This window comes from Xyrauchen texanus, chromosome 19, assembly GCF_025860055.1.
Source record: "Xyrauchen texanus isolate HMW12.3.18 chromosome 19, RBS_HiC_50CHRs, whole genome shotgun sequence".
In the NCBI taxonomy this organism is placed as follows: Eukaryota; Metazoa; Chordata; class Actinopteri; order Cypriniformes; family Catostomidae; genus Xyrauchen; species Xyrauchen texanus.
Window position 1 is genome coordinate 19,051,442 of NC_068294.1, and position 23,493 is coordinate 19,074,934.

The 23,493-nt window shown below is 38.1% G+C and overlaps 1 protein-coding gene across 2 annotated transcripts in view; it reads right to left on the reverse strand.

Annotated features, from left to right (window-relative positions):
* The window catches only part of LOC127659391 (BCL-6 corepressor-like protein 1), a 44,686-nt gene that overhangs the window by 15,833 nt on the left and 5,360 nt on the right, over positions 1–23,493 (reverse strand). For both annotated transcript variants that reach the window (XM_052149183.1, XM_052149182.1), the window contains exons 2-4: positions 19,660–19,745; positions 16,926–19,559; positions 1,006–1,141 (exon numbers count right to left, since the gene is read on the reverse strand). In XM_052149183.1, the coding sequence (XP_052005143.1) occupies positions 1,006–1,141; positions 16,926–19,559; positions 19,660–19,665 (2,776 nt within the window). In that variant the 5' untranslated portion in view covers positions 19,666–19,745. The remainder of the gene's footprint in view (positions 1–1,005; positions 1,142–16,925; positions 19,560–19,659; positions 19,746–23,493) is intronic.

Genomic DNA, 23,493 nt, shown 5'->3' on the forward strand with positions numbered 1-23,493 from the left:
TCCAACCTGACAGAACTGGAGAGGATCTGCAAGGAGGAATGGCAGAGGATACCCAAATCCAGATGTGAAAAACTTGTTGCATCTTTCCCAAAAAGAATCATGGCTGTATTAGATCAAAAGGGTGCTTCTACTAAATACTGAACAAAGGGGTCTGAATACTTAGGACCATGTGATATTTCAGTTTTTCTTTTTTAATAAATGTACAAAACTGTCAACAATTCTGTGTTTTTCTGTCAATATGGGGTGCTGTGTGTACAATAATGAGGAAAAAAATGAACTTGCAATATAACAAAGAGTGAAAAATTTAAGGGGGTCTGAATACTTTCCGTACCCACTGTATATATATATATATATATATATATATATATACACACACACACACACACAGTTATGTCTTCACGTCACCAAACAGTACTGCGAAAACGTTTTAGGCACTTGTGAAAAATGTTGCATAGTGAGAATTATTTTCAAAAACAATGCCATAAATAGTTTTCATTTATCAGTTAATGGCATACAAAGTCCAGTAAACATAAAAAAGCTAAATCAATATTCAGTGTGACCACCTTTCCATTTAAAACAGCACCAATTCTCCGAGGTACACCTGGACACAGGTTCTTGGCAGACAGAATTTTCCAAGTTTCTTGGAGAAAATCGGTTTAGGCTGTCTTAATTGTTTCGATCTCTTTATGTAATCTCAGACTGACATAATGTTCAGTGATGGTCATGGCATCTGTTGCAGTGCTCCCCGTTCCTCTATTCTAATATTTTCTATTTGCAAAATTAATGTTTGGGAGACTAACATTTATATTTCCTATTGAAACTAAAGCTGAAGATATAAATAGCCATCAAATGCTTTTGTGAAACATCTTATGACTTTATAAAGACTTTTGCACAGTACTGTATGTACAATATATATATATATATATATATATATATATATATATATATATATATATTAACATTGAAATTACACATTTCACATTGAAGTACAAGCTGGGTCAGTACCTATTTTGTTTGAGACAGAATGCTCCATATTAGCTGGACTGCTTTTCCCTTTACGAGTCTTTCCCCCTACATTGGTGGCTGGGTCTGTTCCATCTTTCAGCATACCTTTTCCAAATGCAGGCAATGCGTCTTTCTTCTGATGAAGTACAACACATTGTAACTTGGACAAACTCATAATGGAACATTTTGTCTTTTAATAACACATACATATTTGTAGTTAAGATTAATGGCTAAATAAACAAAGCAAAATTCACAGGAAAATCTCATTTTCTATAATCCCATCACCGGCTCATATTCCTAATGCCATCATCTCTCACCAAGGGCCCGGACTCACGCAGCTCATTTGCACAGCAGAACCACGTCACTAGGCTACTCCCACAGTACTGGCATGTAAACTATTTGAATTTCCCACTAGAATACCAAAACATTTTCTATGATGTAGAACTGTGCAGGTCAAAATTCTGGAAAACAACCTGATCAGAGGTGATGCACCATTGAGAAAAATATAGAATTATGCAAAAAAACAAAAAAGTGCTTTATGAGTGGGTTATGATTAAAGGCTTTCAGCAAAATCAAAAAAATTCATTATAAACATAAAAAATAAAAACATTGTTTTGGCAAACAAATATTATAGTTTAAATTGTATAAATGTATGACATTTAAAACACATTGACAACCTGCTGCAACAAAAATGAGACAGGATGCACTTTGAAACTTTGTTAAAATTCTGTATTCATAATATACAGCAGTTGACCCTTACCGTAATGTATGCCAGTGTGATTTGATAATGTTAGCCAAGATTTATAACAAAAAATATAATAATAGTGAAAAGATAGAATTCACAAACATAATTCTAATGTAAGTACTTTTGAACATAATGCAATAAACCAACATACAAAACTTCTGCTAGAGAGAAAACAAATACTTTTGTCTCTTAATCGTAATGTTACAGAGATATAGCCCTTGTAACAACTTTACTGTGTGACAACTAGCCCAAGTCTCCCATATATTTTTATATTGAAAGTATAGCCAAGATTTAAAATGATAGCTCACCCAAAAATTAAAATGCTCTCATCTTTTACTCACCCTCATGCCATCCCAGATGTGTATGACTTTCTTTCTTCTGCTAGCGATCATGATCTCAAACTCGATTACACTTCCTATAGCGCTATCTAGCGCACTGTGCATCACCAAGGAGACTGCCGTCAAGATGTACAGTGAAAAGGGATAGATAGATTACTTTTATGCTGACTTTACCTCCTTTGTGTAGCATCAAAGGCCTGCTCACCATTCACTTACAGAGCTGAGATTTTCTTCTAAAAATCTTTGTTTGTGTTCTGTAGAAGGAAGTCATACACATCTGGGATGGCATGAGGGTGAATTAATGATGAGAGAATTTTCATTTTTGGGTGAACTAACTCTTTAAACATTATGGGCTCTGTTTTCGTGAGTACGCTACTTCTTATCAAATTTTTGCACAATTTTCATGCCAGTGCAAAATGCAAGTTGCCTTGAGTAGGAGTGTTTGCGCTATCTGTGGGTGCATTGATAGCCCCCTTAACAAATGTGTGGTCCCTCAGACATACTCTATAGCGTCACCACCATGTCAAAAAATTTACTTTTCATTTGTGTGTATCTTTTGAACCGTTTGGTCCAGATAAAAAAATCTTTGAGATTGATAATCATTGCATGCTGTGTTTGACTCTAAAATTCATTTTGCATCTGATTACTCTCCTCCTGATTATTCAAATGGGTCCCTACACATTAAAACTCCTCCCATTTAAGTAGCCGCCATCTTGGATTATGATGTTTATTGTTTTTTTCACTACTATTCCTTCAAACATTACCCAATTCTGCAAAGCAATGTCTCAAAATACACTCTAGACTGAGCCACACAGATTGAATACATAAGCATTTTGATTTTTGCCTTTGTTTAAAAGTTACGACATTGCAAAATGCATGAGGTTGATGTAAACATGAGGCTATATCTCTGCAATGGTTTGTCTTATCAAAACAAAACTTGGTATGCTTTATGAGGACCATGATCTGAGGGCACATGTAAAGTTTGGTTGCAGTGCCACATATGGGTCAAGAAATATAGAAAATTGCTTTTTTGCCCATAACTTTTTAACTGCATGTCCTTGGGTCATGCGGATTTCAACAATATCAGTTTTACCCATATCTGCCATACTGACTCTCCACCATATTGAAATTTATTAAAAAGTTATATATCTTTTTAATACATTGCCAAATCGACATCATGTCCTAATGCTACTTCAGCAGTATAGAAACGGCACCACCTATAGTTCAAAAGATAACCCAAACTTGTGTGCTGACTCTAACCTCAGCAAATCTCTTTGCCATGCAATGGGCATGTCAACTGAGTGGCTCAGTGTGTTAAAGTACTGGCTTAAGAATTCAAGGGTCCTAGGTTTGAATTCCACTCAGACAAGTGCCAATTGATGTTATATTGTTCTAGAGGTCTTTTTATTGTGCTAATTGAATGTGAGTTTATTACAGATAATTTCTTCTTGCAGGCATATTATTGTTCTTCTGATATATATTGAAGTGATATATCTATTGAAATTATTGTTGGATTTAAAAACAAATTGGTATGCATCATCAAAATCATGTCCTGATCATACCTGAACAGTTTAGAGACAGTGCCACATAGAGTTAACATGATAATCCATGCTTGTGTGTTGACTCAAAACTCGGCATGTCTCTTTGCCATGGCTGAGATGTGGCATCTGTGTGGCACACAGGTTGTATTATCGGACTATGGCTCTAAAGATTGTGAGTTTAAGTCGAGCAAAGATAAAAAAAAAAATGTAACTTCTGTTGACCTCTTTATCTACATGTTAAGCTTGAAACTATGTAGGCTGTCCTATATTGAATAATTTGATTTTGAATTCCTGCTTGAATTCAAAACCACTTAGCATTAAAATAAAGATATTCTCAGAAATTGTTTTGTAATCTCAGTTTGGAAGGTGTCTTTGGCATTGTTGAGGTGTGTCAACAGAGTGGCCCAGTGGTTAAAGCATTGGGTTCTGGTTGGAACGATTGGGAGTTCAAGTCCAGCAAAGTATGGTTTTAAACATTGTGCTTCTGTTGAACTCTGAGTTTTCCTGTTATAATTAGTACTATGTAGGCTGGACAGTGAATAATTCCTGCTTGCATTAAAATCCATTTGGCTGTAAAAAGAAAAACAATTTGTATTTTTTATTATTATTGTTCATCTGATATATATGTTTAGTTAAAAGCTTTGATATATCTTTTGAATGCATTGTTGAATTTAAAATTAATTTGTTATGCATTATCAACAACATGTCCTGAGGATACCTGAACCGTTTGGAGATAATGCCACCTATTGCTAAAACCATATCCCACACTTGTGAGCTGAATCTAAAATCGGCATTTCTCTTTGTCACGGCTAGGCTAAGTGGCACACTTTGTAAGTTATTAACTATAATTCAAGGGTAGTGGGTTCAATCCCCACCTAAGCAAGTCATGTATTAGAAATGTCTGTAATTCTGGAGATTTTTGTTTTGTGTTTTCTAAATTGTTGCTGTGCTTTTACCCAGTCAATTTTGCTTTTGATATTTGATGAAAAGTCAAATGAACATGACATTTTTAATGGTGACTGCTGTACATGTCGGTAAAAAAAAAACATAGTCTGTTCCTTGGTGGCTGTTAGCCCAGCTAACGTTAATGCGAAGTTAACAAGGTTGATGTGAAAATGGATTTGAGGCTGTATAGCGGAAATGCTTTGTCCTATTGAAACGGGACCACGATCCAAGGTAACTTGCAAAGTTTGGTGATGGCACCACCTATGGGTCAACAAATATCAAAATTGATTTGTGTCTCTGGATTCCTTGGGTCATGAGGATTTCAACTATATTTTTCAATATCAGCCATCTAACCTCTTCGCCATTTTGAATTTTATGAAAATGTAATGTATGTATTATATATATATATATATATATATATATAAAATGCTTTGTCCGATTTTAATGAAAATTGGAAGGGGTATTTGACATTATGTCCTGAGGGTGACATTGAAGAAGGGCATGCAAAAAAATGCTGTCGATAAAGCTAAGCTTGTTTTTAACCCACATAATTTCTTTGAAAATGATCTTGATATTAGATTGTATTAAGGCTGGGTGGAATGACAGCATATATGGCTTCAATAAGGCTCTATTGAGCCATGTGAGAAAAATGTTATTGCATTAACTGAACGAACAGCACCATAGTGATGAATGATATTTTTACTTTTTATTCGCTAAAATACTGAGTAATATGTAATTTATATGTACATATATTATCTTTTGGTTTGCGTCATCAACTTCCAAATAAAAAGACAAAAATAATAAAATGAGATGAAGTACCTTTTATTTTTAAAGTCTTTAATAGAGCGCAACAGTCCGGTTCTGGAAGTAAAAATCCCATTCATTTATCCCATGGACTAATTTTTATGATTAACATTTTTATTGATTCTTTCATCAAACACAGAAAAGCAAAACATAAATACACACAATCAACATTTAACTCCCACTACCACCCGACCCTCAGCAAACACCCTTGTGGTGACACATGAGTACATATTAAAAAATATATATTTAAGTAATATCACACGAGCAAGAGTGCGATATGGCCCTACATCAGCACTGCTGTGATTCGGCCGCAGGTAATGGAACTACTTTATTACGCTACGGATCAGAATCTGCCGTTGCTGGTTCAATACAAATGATGCGTCCAAACCTCCATTAGTAATTCAAAAAGTTCACTTCAGAAATAGTATCACGGCTTGTGCTGTTTCTAACAAGTTATTGGATAAACAAGGATGGATTGATGGGTGTGTGCTTGTCTATGTGTCTGTCTGTGTGTGTGTTAGAGAGAGAGAGAGCATCCAAGCGGGGTTATTTCTCCCTTTTTCGTGGTAGGCGCGCAAGAGTCATTCACTATAGAAACATATAGTATGTAATCAAACATTCCTTTGTGTCTCTCAGCTGCAATGAGCCTTATCCTGAAATTGTTTATTTAAAGCCGTTTAAAACAATATCCTAGCTTAAGTAATGTAGTGGTAATACAAGCGATCACAGAGCGCTATTCTATGTAAACAATGACTAACGGATTCACTTTACATCACCAACTGGAACATATTACACACTAAAATTATCTTTTGACACCACCTGCTGGCTAACATATGTAATTTCAAAAATAAAGACTGACGCCTAACAGATATGCACTGCTCTTATGTCATAGTTTAGAATGGCATGAACACAAGCGGAGTGATACACACAGTGAACCGTCTGACTGCTGATCCTGTCAGATCATCAGTGCTCATGGAACGTCTCTCGTCCAATCAGATTTGAGGACCGGAACTAACTGTTGTATATATGTGTGTGTGTGTGTATATATATATATATATATCAGGGCTCGGCAATAAGGACCAGTGTGAGAAAGATTGGGGCCAGTTGCTAGAACTGTCACTTGCCCGATCGGGCCAGTGCTGCATTTATAATATTAGTGCAAGCAAACAACAAGTGAGAGAGCACAAAAATTTCACGGAGCGAACAAATATTTCTAACCGAAGAGTGAGCGTGAATATATTTATCTCGCAAAGATGCGCAAATACATAACATACTGGACGCCCCAAGGCACAGTCGTGTGCATGCACAAGATCGTGCAGACACCGAGCGTACTCTCCTAGCTCTTTTCCAAGTGTCTTAGCAGCAGCTATTACAAATGTGTAGATGTGGCAGGGCAGGCCCGGGTCCTGATTCCGCACACCCCTAATCAGGCTAATTAAGCCTCTGAGGCCGACCGTAGATGGCAGTGCGACAGAGAGAGAAATTTACAGGCAGCTGTCCGACACCTGTGTGTGTTTGTCTTTTGGTTTATATTATTACGTTTTATATTAAACTATTATTTATATTGTCAAGCCAGTTCTTGCCTCCTCCTTCCATTAATCCCTTTACACTGGCGTCGAAATCCGGGAAGGAGGAGGGATGCGCCATCCACCCCAACAGATCAGCCGTGGTCATTCGCCGGGGGACAGAGGAGCCCAGCCGCTGACCGCGAGGGGAGGAAGGGCTCCTAACCGTCCACCTGGAGCGGTCAGGGCCGCTGCCAGGGGCGGAGGAGACCCCTAACAGCCGCTGAAATGTGGCAGGGCGTTCCATCCACCAGGGGCCGGAGGACTTTCTCCGATCCTGCCGAGGAGGAGAACCGGTGAGTAAATGTATAAAAAAATGTCCTTCTCTCTCTCTCTCCCAGCGCCTCTCCGCGTTGGCCTTTTCCCTCTCTTTTTAAATATTAGTGTTTTAATTTGGTACATTGCCATTACGACGTTTAAGTACCCATTATTTTTTTGTTGCCCACCCCTTGTCCCCTCCCTCATTCAGGTGCACGGGGAATGGGGGGGGACGTCATGCCGGGGGCTCCCCGGACTGAGAGAACGAGGGAGGAATGTGGCAGGGCAGAGGGCGGGGCTGGGTCGTGATTCCGCACACCCGGCCCCTAATCAGGCTAATTAAGCCTCTGAGAGGGATAAAGGATGACCGGAGACGGCAGTGCGACGGGATTTAAGGGCAGCGGTCCGACACCTGTGTGTGTTTGTCTTTTGGTTAAGTTTTATATTAAACTATTATATATATTGTCAAGCCGGTTCTCCTTCCATTAATCCCTTTACAGTAGACAATAGCAGGAAAACCCCACTTAATGAATTTCGAAGTGGGATTTAATGTCTTGTGCAACATTTTAAGTATCCCCGCACATTCCGTGTTCATAGTGTGTGAAATCCCCACATTTTCGCCTATTGAGATGAAGTGCTGAACGAGACGTAATAAGCTATGTTAAACCCCAGTTATGCAGGTGTCTGGAAATCACGATATCCATAATATAAGTATACATTTAATTCGATAAAAACATTTAAAATAAATGTTTCAAAACGAAAACATTAATTCGACATGATAATACAGTTTGATATGAACAGAAGCAAGATCACTATTGCTATTAGGCTATTGTTTTCGGAGCAGTTTAGCTGCAGGGTGAAGATGAATATTTGAAACATTCTACTTCATATCATCCTCATAAAACACCTGTTATAGGTCTCATTTCTGGGCCATACAGGTATTTCTGTTTCTGTTCTTTGTATATCAGTCAGAGTTGGTCTTGTTTGGGTTGTCTAACTTCATGTTATACACACATTGTTAATTCACAGATTAGGCCTAATATCTACCTACTGTATATTACACATCACAACCGATTTAGTAGCAAGTCTCTTCTCTCAGCCAATAATCAAATCTTTAACTCAGTGAATAATCTTTGATCCTTCTTGTGAAAACACTACACATAGGCAAAAGTTGCATGACTAAACGGGTGACCGAAAACCCATCATCTCCTCCACAGAACTCTTGGCTTAAAAACACATCTGTAAATGGCAGGATGGTTGAGGATAATATGATGCATTTACGAATTTATATCTGTAAAGCACATAAATCAGATTACATAATTACATTGTATTAAAAACATAAGATATGTAAAAAAGAAATATCTTTGGACATATTTTTTAAAGCCATGATGGTAAAAACAGCTATTTGTTATTTTTGTGTTGGGGCCAGTGAAAATTTTGGCAGGGCCAGTAAATATCTGAAGCAGAAAAAATTCTTAGCATTGAGCCCTGCAAATATATATATATATATATATAAAAAAATAACAAATAAAAATCACACACATTAACAACTACCCCTCTCTCCACTGTTCCACGCCGAGAACCATCCAAGAACAGCAAGTATCTGCCCCACTTCCCAACAAACAAATCCAAATTCCCCAGTCTTCTATATAATCCTTCTTAGAAAGCTGCAACCCTCCCCATCTCCGAGCACCACTCCTGAAATGGGAGTGCTACAGCCAACTTCCAACCCCTTAAAATCACTTGTCTGGTGATCATAACACTGGTTAGGACTCATTTTGTTATATGTTTATTCCCTATATTGATGACAACCCCATCGCCTAAAACACAGAGTCTGGGGCAAAATGAAATCCCCAAAGTCCCCAAAGTGTCACATACAAAACTCTGAACCCTCAACTAAAATTCCTGGATCTTCAGCCTCCATCTTCTGATTTGCATTGCCAGCAGGTGGGTGTGTCTTTAAGACCAAGCCCATACAATCTAGAGGGGGTCCAACAGAATCTATGTAAAATCTTGAATTGCATAAGGCAAACCCTTGCATCTCTAGATACAGACTTGACATTTTTTAGAATCCTAGCTCACACTACCTCCAATATCAAGTTTAAATATTTCTCCCATAATCTCTTGAGAGAAGTTGAAGCTCCATCCCCCAGACGCTAAATTAGCAGGGAGTAAAGCACTGATGTCTCATTACCTTTTCCAAAAGCAGAAATCACCTCTCCCATAGTAACTGCCGCTTTAGGGTGTTGTGTACTACTCCCAAAACAATACAGAGCAGGTAGCGCAGCTTTAAATACCTGAAGAATTGAGACCTGGGAATCAAAAGATCTCAACACTCCACTCTCATATAGGTCACCGAGTGTAGAAACCTCCTCACAATCCACTCTGACTAGCAGAAAGGGGACTTGTCATTACATAATTTTGGGTTCAGCCATATGCTTGAGGCAACGTTTAAATTAATGTCCGAATTAAACACTCTGGACACTTTTGTCCATACCGAGTGCAAATATGAGATAACGGGGTATAACTTAACTTCTCTGATTGCGAAATAGAAGCAAGTACTTCCTGTTCAATACAAAACCAGGGAGGATCTCTTTCATGTGGAAGCGGCCATTGAGCCAAATGACTGAGACCAGATACATACTAATAAAACAGAATCTTGGGTAGGCCTAGCCCACCAATTGGCCTATGTAACTTATTAAAATGTAATCTAGGATGCTAAACATTCCAAATTAAGGTCTTTGATATGCTGTCAAATTGCTTGAAATAAGACAGGGGGACATCTACAGGGAGAGACTGTACCAGGTAGTTACATTTTGGAATACAATTCATTTTAATAAGATTAACCTTCCCAATCATATATAAATGTAATGAAGCCCACCAGCCCACATTGCTCAAAAACCTTTTTATTAAGGGTTCTAATTGAACTCTAACTAAATCACACAAATCTGCTGGGAATAAAATGCCCAAATACTTAATTCCCAGTTTGGGCCACAGGAAGGGACCCGGCTGGAAAGCTGTAACAGGGCAGTATGCTGTCAGAGCCAAAGCTTCAGATTTAGACCAATTGAAACTGTATCCTGAGAACTTAGAAAAGGAAGTAATAATTCTGTGGAGGCAAGGCATATATCTAGTGGGGTTGGAGACGAATAATAAAATATCATCTGAGTAAAGCAGAAGCTTATGCGCCACACCTCCCGCCACCACCGCTCTAAAATAATATTCCCTTCTAATAGTGGTTCCTAATGGTTCCAGGGCAAGACAGAACAATAATGGGGAAAGAGGGCAATTCTGCCAGGTGCCCCTATCCAGAGTAAAATAATCTGAAATTAATCAATTTGTTTGGTACCGCCGCTACCGGGTGTCTATAAAGTAACTTAATCCATCCAATAAAAGTATTCTGAACCCGTATATTTCCAAAATCTTAAAAAGATAATCCCATTCTACCATATCAAACGCCTTTTCAGCGTCAAGTGAAATGGCCGTGACCGGAGTCTGATCATTCGCCACTGACCACATGATATTGATAAGACGTCTAATGTTATCAGAAGAGCTGCAGACCCGAATAAACCCCACCTGATCTATATGTATAAGAGATATCATAGCTTTACTTAATTGGTTAGCCAACATTTTTGAAAATATTTTAACGTCTATGTGGGTGATTCTTGCGAAATTAGACATATGAGGTGTCATGAAACATTTTGATGATAAAAGTAAATGCTATCAAAATAAGAAGGATACAGTTATAAACATCTTTTCATGTACTATTTTGCACATATTTCAAATGACATCATAAATACCAATTTTGTTGTTTTTTCCACATTTAAGGGGAAATGTTTCATTACCGCAACGTGTCCATGACTGGATTTTTGTTCTTTGAGATGGTAATATTTATAATTAAAAAATATAAAAAATAAAAAGCAATAATAAGGAATATAAATGTGTCCAAGACCAATTTTCTCATCCTCCGCAACAATTTTCAATCATTGTTTAAGTCCTCAAGGAACTAACATTTTCAAGAACTTTTGTTGGAAGGGACATAATTGACTGTGACACTCAAGATGGCTACCAGGTAAGCAGTTCTTATTTTTTCTCTCCAAATAAAAGTTACAATTTTGTTTGTCATTGTACCTACATGACTTTTTAGTTCTCATTACTGAAACATGAGTTTGTGAAGTTTTAAAAAATGTTGCCGTTTAAATTTTTTTTATTACTATATACCCCATTATGGTCTAAATATAAAAAGAGAGGGAACGTTTAGCTTACCCTCATTTAGCTTCCACAGTTAGCAAGAATGTTTAAGGTCGCTCATACTCCGCAACACCATTATCATTCACCGCAACAATTGAAGGCCTGTTGCGTTGGAGATACTCAATGTTTCGGTAATGAGAAACAGACTTATGAAGGAGGGACGTGCACTATAACTCTTGCTCATTTCAATATAAAATTGATATTTGCCATAAACACTTCTTGAACAGATTGCGTAAACAAAATAGCTATTACAACTCCCCCCCAGCAGGGGTCACAAAATTTTTTTTTTATGAAGTGCTTCCACAAAAAGCAGTATGAATGCAGTATAGGCCACCTACTATAAATGTAATATTATTTAATATTTTTACTGTGAAACAATGTATTTCTATGTCTTTTTCATGAAATGTTGCATTCAAGATGACTATTGTGTATTTTGTTACAGGCAAGCATCAGTTGAAAAGAAAAGGGCATCAGCAAAAGACAAAGCATATGGAAAAAATATACAGCAATCCAGTGTTACTTGAGGAGTACAGAAGAAAGGAGAGAGAGAGGTCAGGGGACTGGGTGATAATAGGGAAAAAATATAACTTGGATTCATTCAGGGGACAGGGTGATTATATGTTACACTAGAATGATAATATTTATACTACTGGTTGTATATTTGTTAGTACTACAGTGTAGGCTACATGACATGATTCTTTATGAGCATAAGATTGTAACTTGTATACACAACACTTGTTAACACAAGGCATGGTACTGTGATGATTACGATAAATGAGCAAATGAAACTCTGTTCATGAAATAAATATTCTTTTAAAAATTGTATGCGTTTTAAATATGTAAAATAGGGTTAGGCATCAAACCCCTTTGTCAACAGTGAACGTGTGAGCTAAATCTCATTTCCGAAACATTGATCCTCATTACCGAAATGGCATTTTCATTACCGCAACATGTATCTTTTTTACAAATTAAGTAATAATTAGATAATCATATTTTGTTTTAAAATGTATATACATATTATACAACACTACTTATTTAAGGTCTGCTACATAACAAATGTGTATGTTATCTTTTAGTAAAACAATTAAATTAAATAAATTGTAAATCGTCACGTATGTTTCGGTAATGACAGAAAATAAGGAAATTACAAAAAATAATAAATATGAAAAAGTAATCTCCCCAGAGTTTTACATAGCTTTGAGCATGAGAAATAAGAGTCTACTTTAACATTAGCCAAAAATAAAAAATTTTAACCATATATTTAATGTAATGTCATGTTGCGGTAATGATAATTTTTTATGGACTTCATCTAAAAAATGTAAATAATTATATAGGAAATATTTTTTAAATCTTCTAAAAATAATGGTTATAGTAAGTTCAGACCTTAATCTTATATGTGCAAAAAGAAAATTGGCTTTAAGGGCATTTTAAAAATTCTGATGCTGGACACCTTCTAAATCTGGATTTCGTGAGAATCACCCATCTGTATCAGGGAAATTGGATTATAACTCTTACACTCGCTTGGACCTTTGTCTTTTTTAAGAATCAGACTGATCCGGGCTTGTGTCATGGTTGGCGGAAGCATTCCATTCCATTGATTCTGTATAAACTTCTAACAAAAGTGGAGCCAGTTGTGTAGCATAAGATCTAAAAAACTCAGCAGCAAAGCCACCTGGCCCTGGAGCCTTGCCTGTAGGCAGGGCCTTAATTACCTCACCAAGCTCCTCCAAGATTATCTTAGAGTCAGTCATCAAAGTAGAGAGATCTAATGGTTCCACAAGTTTCTAATATCCTCATCAGTAGACGAAGACATAGAACTATAGAGATCAAGATATAATTTTTTAAAAGCATTATTAATATCAATGGCCGGGGTACAAATTTTTCCACCAGAAGATTTCATTTACATTTACATATATGCACTTGGCAGATGCTTTTATCCAAAGCAACTTACAGTGCACTTATTACAGGGACAACCCTTGGAGCAACCCTGAGTTAAGTGCCTTGCTCAAAGACACAATGGTGGAGGCTGTGGGGATCAAACCAGCAACCTTCTGATTACCAGCAGTTATGTGTTTTAGCACAGTACGCCGCCACTACTCGATTTCACTGAGGGAATGGTAGAAAAAGACCCTCTCTGCTTTATATATCTAGCCAAAAGCTTCCCTGCCTTGTCCTCAAACTCAAAGTATGACTGTCTTGCCCTGAATAGCCTAAACTCCACCTTCCGCAACAAAATAGTATTATATCTGTATTTTTAATCGGGTCAATTCTCTGAGGCCATCAGATGACATTCGCCGCTTCAGCTCTGCCTTGGCACTTTGAATATTTTCTTCCAACTCGAGTTCTCATGTTTTGGATTTTTTGATGAATGAAGAATACTGTATGATTTGACCAAGCCACTCCCACAGAGGACCAGATGGTCTCCATATAAACATTGATTTCAGCCTTTAACATTTGTTGGAAACCAAGATTTTGCAAAAGGGATACTTTAAAGTGCCGACTATATAATTTCTTTTTCTCCATATGTGGCAACACCTCTAAACTCACCAGGGTGTGATCTAAGACTAAGATGTTTCCAATTGAGCAATCAACATCAGATGAAATGAGGGACTTAGATATAAAAAAATCTATTCTAGAATAAATCTTATGGACTGATGAAAAAAATGTATAGGCCCTCCCAGATGGGTTTAAAAGTCTCCAAATATCTGTAAGACCAAGATTTTTACACATCCTGTGAAGCATCAATGTTGTTCTAGGGGGCTTACATACTTCTGCTTCACTATGATCAAGGACTGAGTCCATCAATATATTAAAGTCTCCTCCCAATATTATATCATCAGTGGCTTGCAACATCCCTTCAAGGTCTATAAAAATGCCCTGATCGTCAGCATTAGGTGTATCAATTTTAGCCAAAATCAACCTTTGCCACTGAATCTCTGCTAAAACAATAATGACTCTTCCAAATGGATCTTTACTCTGTTTGAGACATTTGAATTGTAGATGTTTCTAATCAATGTAATGAATCCCCTGCTCTTACTTAGAAAACATGCCCACCCCATATCTTCCCAAATGTTTCAGCTTCCTGTGGGGAAAGATGCATTTCTTGAATAAACACTATATCATATTTCTTATGTTTAAGAAAAGAAATAACCTTCCTTCTTTTTATGGGGTACCCAACTCATTTACATTCCACATGGAGAGACAATCCACTCATTTTAACATTTGACATATGAGAAAAAATGTATTGTGTGTCAATAATACAATTATAAAGACCACATTCCAACATTAGCACAACAGTCAAACCTCGAACTTCCACCCGAACTGAACAAACAGAAAAAAGAAAAATATGCACACGACAGCACCAACTGGTGTCCATTCCTCTAAACTCAAACAGTCCATGTATGCCTACAAGAACCCCCGCAACAACTTTTCCATCGGATTGCTCAAGTCTATACACAAATCTACAGTTTCTATACACATTTTGTGAGACAGAATTACATAACAGAAGAAAATCTATAAAACAAACTCCAGCCAATAGGCAGAATAAACATAGAGAATATGTGGATTAATCTGCATAACTGTCCAGAAGGTGTGTTCCTCCACAAAGACATAGCACGTGTGGAAGGCCACGCCATCCACCGTGGCATCTACGCAGAACTCACCATGTGCCCCACCGAGAGTGAACCACATTATAGCGATCACGAGGAGGTTAGCCCATGTGACTCTATTCTCCCTAGCAACCGGGTCAATTTGGTTGCTTAGGAGACCTGGCTGGAGTCACTCAGCATGCCCTAGGATTCGAACTCGTGAACACCAGGGGTGGTAGCCAGCATCTTTACACATGAGCTTCCCAAGCCCCCCGGTCAAGTGAATGTTCAGTGGGTCAGGCTCACTTGGCTGAAACGTGAGAATCACACAATAGCTTACTCATTCCACTGACTTTATGAAGGACAATGCTTGCTGTGGGCATGTAAATATTTTGCAGCCATCCTTAGTATCAATTCTCTATTTGGCCGGGAACAAAAGTGCAAAAGCAACCTTCCGTTGATGTTAGAGTTTCTTGCATTCCTTGAATCGATCACGTTTCTCTCTTGTCGAACTCGCAAAGTCTGGGAACAAGAGAATGTTGTGGTTCTTCCGAGAAAGCCTGCCTTTACGCCTTGCCTCACGTAACAGGAGATCTTAATTGGATGATCTCAGAAATTTGGCCAGAATTTATTGGGGCCTGTTACAGCAAGATCCTCCAAGTCAGATACGACCTTGCAAGCATTGCCGACATGCTTGACAGTTGACGCGGAATCTCTCTCGCCGCACCGTCCAAACCGAGTCCCTGGTCCCTGTCACGTGTATCAGCTTGAGCACGTAAGTGTCTTTTAAAGTCTCCTGAGCCAGAGGATTTTGAATTATTTGACATATTGCACAGTTATGGAACAGGGTGTCTCGAATCTTACAGGTCTATGACACAAAACGTATTAAAAACTAGCTAAGTCCACAGACCTCGGCATTCACACGTCCAACCCTCACATGGCGTCACGCACCTCCCTAGACTAACTGATTTTTAACAGTAACTTATAAACCTTTAAAGACAGACCTACCGTGATCTACATGGTTGTTCATCGATGGTATATGCTTCCATTGAAGTCATCCGGCTGCATTATTTCAGCTTCATTTCTTTTTAATCATGTTCGATAGTGGAATTCATGGTAATAGACTACATCACCCATGGTACAGCAAAGAAAGATCCACCAATCAGAAAACTGTGGCCAATGAAACGTTTCTCGGAGCGACCGCGTACTCCCATGAGACACTGTGAATGATGTAAAAAGAGTCGGTCTCCCTTCACCCTTAAACTATTTATACATTTGTACATATCAGGATATTTTACAATAAACTTAAAATATAATGTTTCTATACTAATAAATCAACAACCTAAGTTTTGTATATTCCCATCGTTTTTTATTCAATGACATCATTCACAATGCTTCATGGGATTGTAGTCTGTGCCTTCTGTAAAGACGTTAAGTACACAGCCTTGTACCTTTGTCTTTATGTCCGATTTTCAAATACTTTTTTGCCTCAAAACAAAGTTTGTAATGCAGTGATTCACCTCGGAGCTGATTGGTTTGATTCATGTTATTTTAAATTAAAATAAAAAATATCTTATTGAAAGTCTGTGGAATAAATGAGTGGGGAAAATACTTCCAGAACCCAGACGGATTAAAAAGTGGGCGGTCACTGTTGCACTCTATTCACTGGATTATTCTAATAGGCATTACACATGGTAAATAAAATTTGAACCATTTTGTCTTTAATTTAAACCACTTTGTCTACCACCGATTAAAAGACTGCATCGAAAAAAAACTATTAGTGTAATCGGTTTTCATGACTCAAGCAATTTATGTTGATATATTACAGAAACTATAATAACAAAAATGAATTGCCAAATTAATGCCCAGAGAAAAATGGCACTTACCTTTTTATAGGAGAAGCCCTGCTGGATGGATGGACTCTCTATATCTTTTTGCTTCTTAGTTTTTGTCATAGTCTTCTTTTGAATATTAGGAGGTGTTTTCTCCATATCAGGCAGTGTCTTCTCCTTGGGTGGCTTTCTTACTTTTTTCGGCTTGATGGCAGTTGATTTTCCTTTGGAAGTTATCTCTTCTTTGGCTCCATTTAATTTTCTCTCCCCCTCTGCTGCCTCTACAGTCTGGCTCTGAAGGAGGGATAAGACTACCCCCTCTAACTTAACATGAGAAGAATGTTTTCTCTCTGATGCCACCTCCTCTTTTGCTGTTTCATCGTTTAACTTTTGAGCAAATTTCCTCTCCTTCCATTCTCCTACACTGAAAGTACTCTTTTTACTCAGAGTACTGGATTTAATTTTTTGACACCCATCAGATACCAGATTTTCAGTCTGTTTCACTGGTTTCTCTCGTCCCTTTTCCTTGGGCACAGGAACAGTTGTGACCTCCTGTCTACATAGAGCTGCTGTAGCTTCTGTGTGTGGAGAGTTTCTGTCTGACATGATGACCTGTCCTTCTATGGCTCTGGATGGAGTAGAGCCAGAGGAAAGAGTCTGCTGCAACGTGAAGTCCTGACACCTGTTCTGTAGGCTGGCCACCTCAGGCCTCTTGGATCCCACAGCAGACAGATTACAGTAGTTCTCACCAGTAAGTGCAGTGGTCTCAAGAGTTTTTTGCTTCACTATTGACTCCAGGTTGGATAGGGGGGATTTGGCTTTCTCCCACTTTTCATCTTCTACTTTAGTTGGGCTTAACTGGGAGTTATGGAACAGGGCTCTCTCACAACTGAGAGTGCCCTTAGACTTTGGGGATTGAGTCTGACTTTGCTTCTTCTGTAGCGTTGCTCTTTGGGAAAGAACACAAGGCGAATGCGGTTGCCACAATGATTTAACCGGATGTGTGAACAGGGCACCTCCTTTTCCATCACTAGACTTCCGGTGGGGGTGTGAATTTGCTGTAGCAGACATTGGGGTGGGTACAAATCTTTGTGCTCCAGGTGAGCAGGTACCTGTTGCAAGTTTACCACCTTTATTATGCTGGGCACCTTTAACAAAAAAAGGTGCTTTCCTATCTCTACAAATTGGCTGTTCTCCTTGGTCAATTATCGAGATGGTTTCCTGTTTAGCAAATGTCTGAACATCTTCAACAAAAGCTGCACTTTTTCCATCTTTGCTACGTAAAGTAGATGCTAGAATCGGACTTGCAACTCCTACATATGTACCAGACAGGTTGTTTAAGGAGCCAGGAGATGAACCTTTGGCCCAGGATGCAGTGGGTTCCAAAGCATGGTGATTTGTTAGTTTTGAAAAAGATTTTTTAGTTGCACCATTTCTCTGGGTGTCTGGATGACGGCCATATGTACCGGCTGAGCTAAAAGCAGATTGGATTTTTTTTGAACAAGTAACATTTTTCTGATGAGTCTCAGCAGAAGGATGCTCTGTGGCCACTGAGGGGTTGTTTTGAGCATCTTTAATACTTTTTTGTCGTTTGGACTTTGCAGACAGATCAAGGGGCACATCCCTTGACTCAGTGGGGCAGGAAAGATTGTGCTCCTCAGGAGTGGACAGAGTTTTTGGTTTTAAATACGCCAATGAGGTCTTTTCAGCACCTTGGTATGTTGAACCTTTTTCTGCAAGGCTAAACAGCCTGCTTTGAGTGGTGATATTAGCCAGAGCCGGGTTGCAGCAGATGGCAGCAGTGGGAGAGATAGTGTAATGGGTTGTTGGAGCTGAGCCTTGAGCGGCCTTTTGGACTGGAAGGGCTAGAGCTGTGGAGGACATTGTGGCTTTATGCTCAGCTCCACCTTGAAAGCCCTTACTACTGGACAAAGAGTCACACCTGACTTTAGATGCTGAATATGGAGGCTTCTTCTCAGCACCAGGCCCCCTCCCCACAGTAAAGTGGTATGGGTATGTTTTGAGCATGGGTGCCGTACTTGAACAAGGGCTTTGCGCTGGACAGTCCTTTTGAAACTGGCTAGCTGTGGCTTCTCTCAGTGCTGCAATTTGACCTAAACCTGGAGGCAAGGTGATCTTACAGAGAGGAGAAGAAAAGTTGGAGGAGGGAAGGAAAGCAACAGGCTGGCCTGGTTTGAACAGTGTGGAACACTGAAACCCTAAAGGAACGCTTATCACAGGCTGGGTGGGTGCTAGTGTGTTAGTCTTCTTGTTTAGGTTAATACCACTATGAATAGAGTTCACAGGGTCTTTTGTCTTTTTACCGCAAGGCCACTGGTGAGTGGAGTTGATGCCAGTACCATCAACCTTGCCTTTAGAAAACTCAGTCCTGTCAGGCATCAGCGTGCTTACAGAATCATTGCTGAACACAGGAGCATTGTTATGAGGTTGGGCGGGGGGTACTTGGGGACAATGGTTTGAATTGCTGGCCTCGGAGCAGACGTTTGGCGTTTTGCAGTCTGTGGTTGTCCTCAGCTTGTTTTGCTGACTTTGAGGTACATCACCTCGGAGTTCATGAGGCAGTGTCTGCTGTGGATTCCCCACCATGCTCTCAGACACCTGGGTAGGGGCACTGCTCTCTCTGCTTACCGTCCCTCCATCCCCTACATTCATTGGTGAGGGATCCACCTGTGCAGAGAAAGAGGAATGTAACTTTGACTTAGGGGGAAAGAAAAAGATAATCATGAAAGAGTCAGAGGAGCAGCTAGAACAATAAAATATACGTTACCTGCATAGGCGTTTCCTCAACGCATTACTCAGTGTGTGTGGACAAGTGACTTTTTAAGGGATTTTCCTCTTGAGTACTGTGCAGTGCTGTAGCAGAAAGAGATACTGAAATCATTTTCAGCTTCACAAAACTGCAAAAATTGGGCATTTGAGAATATCTTCTAAGGGAAAGTTTACATTTAAAGCATTTAAAAAACCACTATACTTTAAAAACATTACCCTAGAGAATATTAAACAACCTAAAAGAAACAAGTGATTAAAAAATAAGGAACAAATTAATTGATTATTCAATCTGCCATAAGATTCAAATTATGTTTTTATATTGTGCTTCAAAAATCAAGACAATTCTGTCTGCTTCATTGAACATATATAAAAAACAGCTGAACCATGCTATTGATTTTTCACTCTAAATAAATTGTTCTTTGATATACCTTATCGTTTTGTAGCCCACCCAAGATCAACTAAGATCTCATTAATTAAATGAACTGAAAGATATAGATTTGCAGTCTAGCATTGTACATTATTAAGAGGCATCTTAAATCTTATAAACACATTTATTACATTTCTAAGAAAAGCTGTTTAGTTGGTTATAGATTACATTTACCTGACATTCTTACAAACAAACATCAACTGATAATCCCTATTACAGAACTACATTCAAATAACAAACAAAATTCCTTCACATTTGGCAGAAAAAACAAAAATCACTCAAAATGATTCAACTGAACACAAAGAATTCTAAAATGTAAAAAAAGCAAAATGAATTAGATTGAATTATGTTAGATGATAATATTTCCATGTTTCATGTGTCTATTTCCCTGTAATCTGACAAAATTATTACAAAACATGAGGCCACAGTACGTCTCTTGTTACAGTCAGTGAAATGAGACCGGCTGGAAACTTCCTGTGAGTAACAGAGGTTTTCTTAGTCAAGATGTCTCGATTTCCTTCACACCAAAACTTGAGAAGGAATAGAGATGATACTAATAGTGTAACCATGTAAATAACTATTTATTTAAAAAAGAATTCATAATTTACTGCTCAGTGATTTACATTATACTGCATGCTTGCAAGCATGTGCGGTCATCATCTTTCTTAAGACTGTTGAAATTTTGTGAACAAGCGGAGTTTGACCTTTGACTCACCAACAAATCAATTTAGAGTATGAGAGGGAGTTATTATAGTTGAACGTCTCAACACTGAAAACTCAGGTCAATAACTATGAGGCGATCAAAACCCCATCTCCCACAGTTGAAGAGAAAGTTCTTCTGCACTAACATCATCTTAGCCCACATTGCATGTGACGATGGGGTAGTCTAAGTCTGCATACTCTATTTTGCCCTTCTTTTAGGCAGCAGAGCACCCAATCCTGATCAGATCCCAAACCCTCATACAGGACAGTGCTGTAGATGGGAGTGGTAGAGGGCATGGCAGGCCACAAGAGCCATGGCTTGAGAATACAGGATCTGGGGCCATGCAAACGTTGATGCTTGTTTTACAGCCTCATTACCTCAGTGGGACAAACCAAGGCAGAACATCAAAAAAAATAAAATAAAAAACAACCACAGTGCAGAATGAAAGAACAGAACAACAATTAAAGTGCCCTGAACTCACTCTAACGAAGAAGCTTCACTTTTTACGGACATAAAAAGAAAGAAAAACATCTCATGTTCACAGACACAGAGTATGCATCACAACAAATGTTTACTTTTAATGAGGTGGTCAAGCTGTGATTTAATCTCATTCCTTGGAGAAAATAAAAGTCCTGTCAGAGCTCAACTGATCAAATCAATATAAAATCCAAACCAAACGAAATGTTCTGAACTCAAACTTATGTTATATATTTGAGTTAAAGTTGTTGCGTTCAAAATTAAATCATCCCATAGACCTTACTCAGAGCAGTGCCATATTTAATTTTTGAAGGGAATGAAAACAAGGCTGTAAGGCACAGTTTCTTCAATGACATGCGCTGTCTGGAACTTTATAAAGGTCCTAGACCACATCTAAATTTTCACAAATTGTGTTTCCTGAAATGTTTTGTGGAAATGAATTTTTTATGTTTTATCAGCTAAACTATCAACAATAGGGGAGACCGGGGCACAAACTAATGTGGGCTAGTTGTAACAAACATGGTTTAAGAGTTTCCACAAAAACTGGTATGAAGAAACTTAACCTTTGCAATAGCAATATATAAAAAAAAGCCTTGGAATATATCGAAAAATTTCAAATGAAAGTTCATCTCTGTTTTTAGTGCTTATTTAAAACAAAGCAAACTTGGTATCATTTTAATCTCCAATCTGTAAATTAGCATCTTGCATATTCATTTAATGCTTAGCTAGCCAACAGAAGTGAATAGCCAGGTTTAAATCTCAGTTACACAGGCCCCTATAAGAACAAACTATATGCGATTCCATGCAGGTAACTATGAAATTCACATCATTCCCGTGTATGTGTGTGTGTCTTCATCTATTTGCTAGTTTAATGTTGGCCTCTTCTGTGGCTTTGTTGTGTGTTCACTGTTAAGTGTCAAAATTAAAGGAATATTCCAGGTTCAATACAAGTTAAGCACAATCGACAGCTTTTTTGGCATAATATTGATTACCACAAAAATGTATTTTAACTTGTCTCTCCTTTTCTTTAATATAATCAAAAACTGAGGTTACTGAGTGAGGCACTTACAATGGAAGTGAATGAGGCCAATTTTTGGAGTGTTTAAAGTCAGAAATGTGAAGCTTATAATTTTATAAAAGCACTAACATTCATCCTTCTGTTAAAACTCATGTATTATTTGAGCTGTAAAGTTGTGTAAATCATTGTTTTTAAGGACGTTATAGGGTTTACGACATTACGTTGTCGTGGAAAGTTGTAAAATTGTCCATAACTTTACACAGAAAAGTAAGCTTTGTAACAGTGAGTATTTTAAAATTTACAGATTGGACCCATTCACTTCCACTGTAACACAGCTTTTTTTTAAGAAAAGGAGGGACGAGTCAAAATCGTTGTTTTTTTTTCATAAATCAACATAACGCCACAAATGCTGTCGATTGAGCTTAACTTGTATTGAACCCAGAATCTTCATTTAAGGCATATTTCATATGGCAATGTTAATAACTAGGCTTTCTTGACATAATAATTTATCTTCTATGCATATTACTTAGATCAAATACAGTTGTTAGAGGGGTATTTTAAGCTGTCATATAGTCATGTTATAATGTGTCCCTCACCTGTTACCTGTGGGAAACATTGTAACTTTTCACCACTTCTTCCCAGCTAGATAATAGGGGGAAAAGCATACACTGTATTCATAAAACCAGATCACATATTTGTACCAGACATGTGTCAAATTAATTACAAACAAAGAAAAATACTTTGAACCCCAAGAGCATTTACAAAAACTTGAGAAAATGTGTTAGTTTGTAAATAAATAATCTCATATTGATATAAATGTTGTTAAAAGGCCAGAAATGACTAGAAAAGGCCAACGACGTAAATGTTCATCCCGGTCAAATTTGCAGTCACAGAAATCCAATTTTCACTCCATTTAAACGTCGTTAACGCCTCTTTTATTCACATCGGAATGCAGGTGAGCGCAGCAGCAGCACATTGTCGATACAGGTGACAGCTGTCTTAAAATATGATGCGGAGAGAAACTGCTTATTCTTCTGCAGTCGGAACCTTTAAAGTACCTGCCTGACAGATCTCCGGCGTAACCGAGCTCAATCTCGTATACAGGCCTTAAAACACTGATCACTGGAAAGTTTACGAGCCAGATGTTATTGTGTGATCAGATCCTGTTATTCTGCAGCTGAAGACAGAACAGGTAATTTTCGTTCAG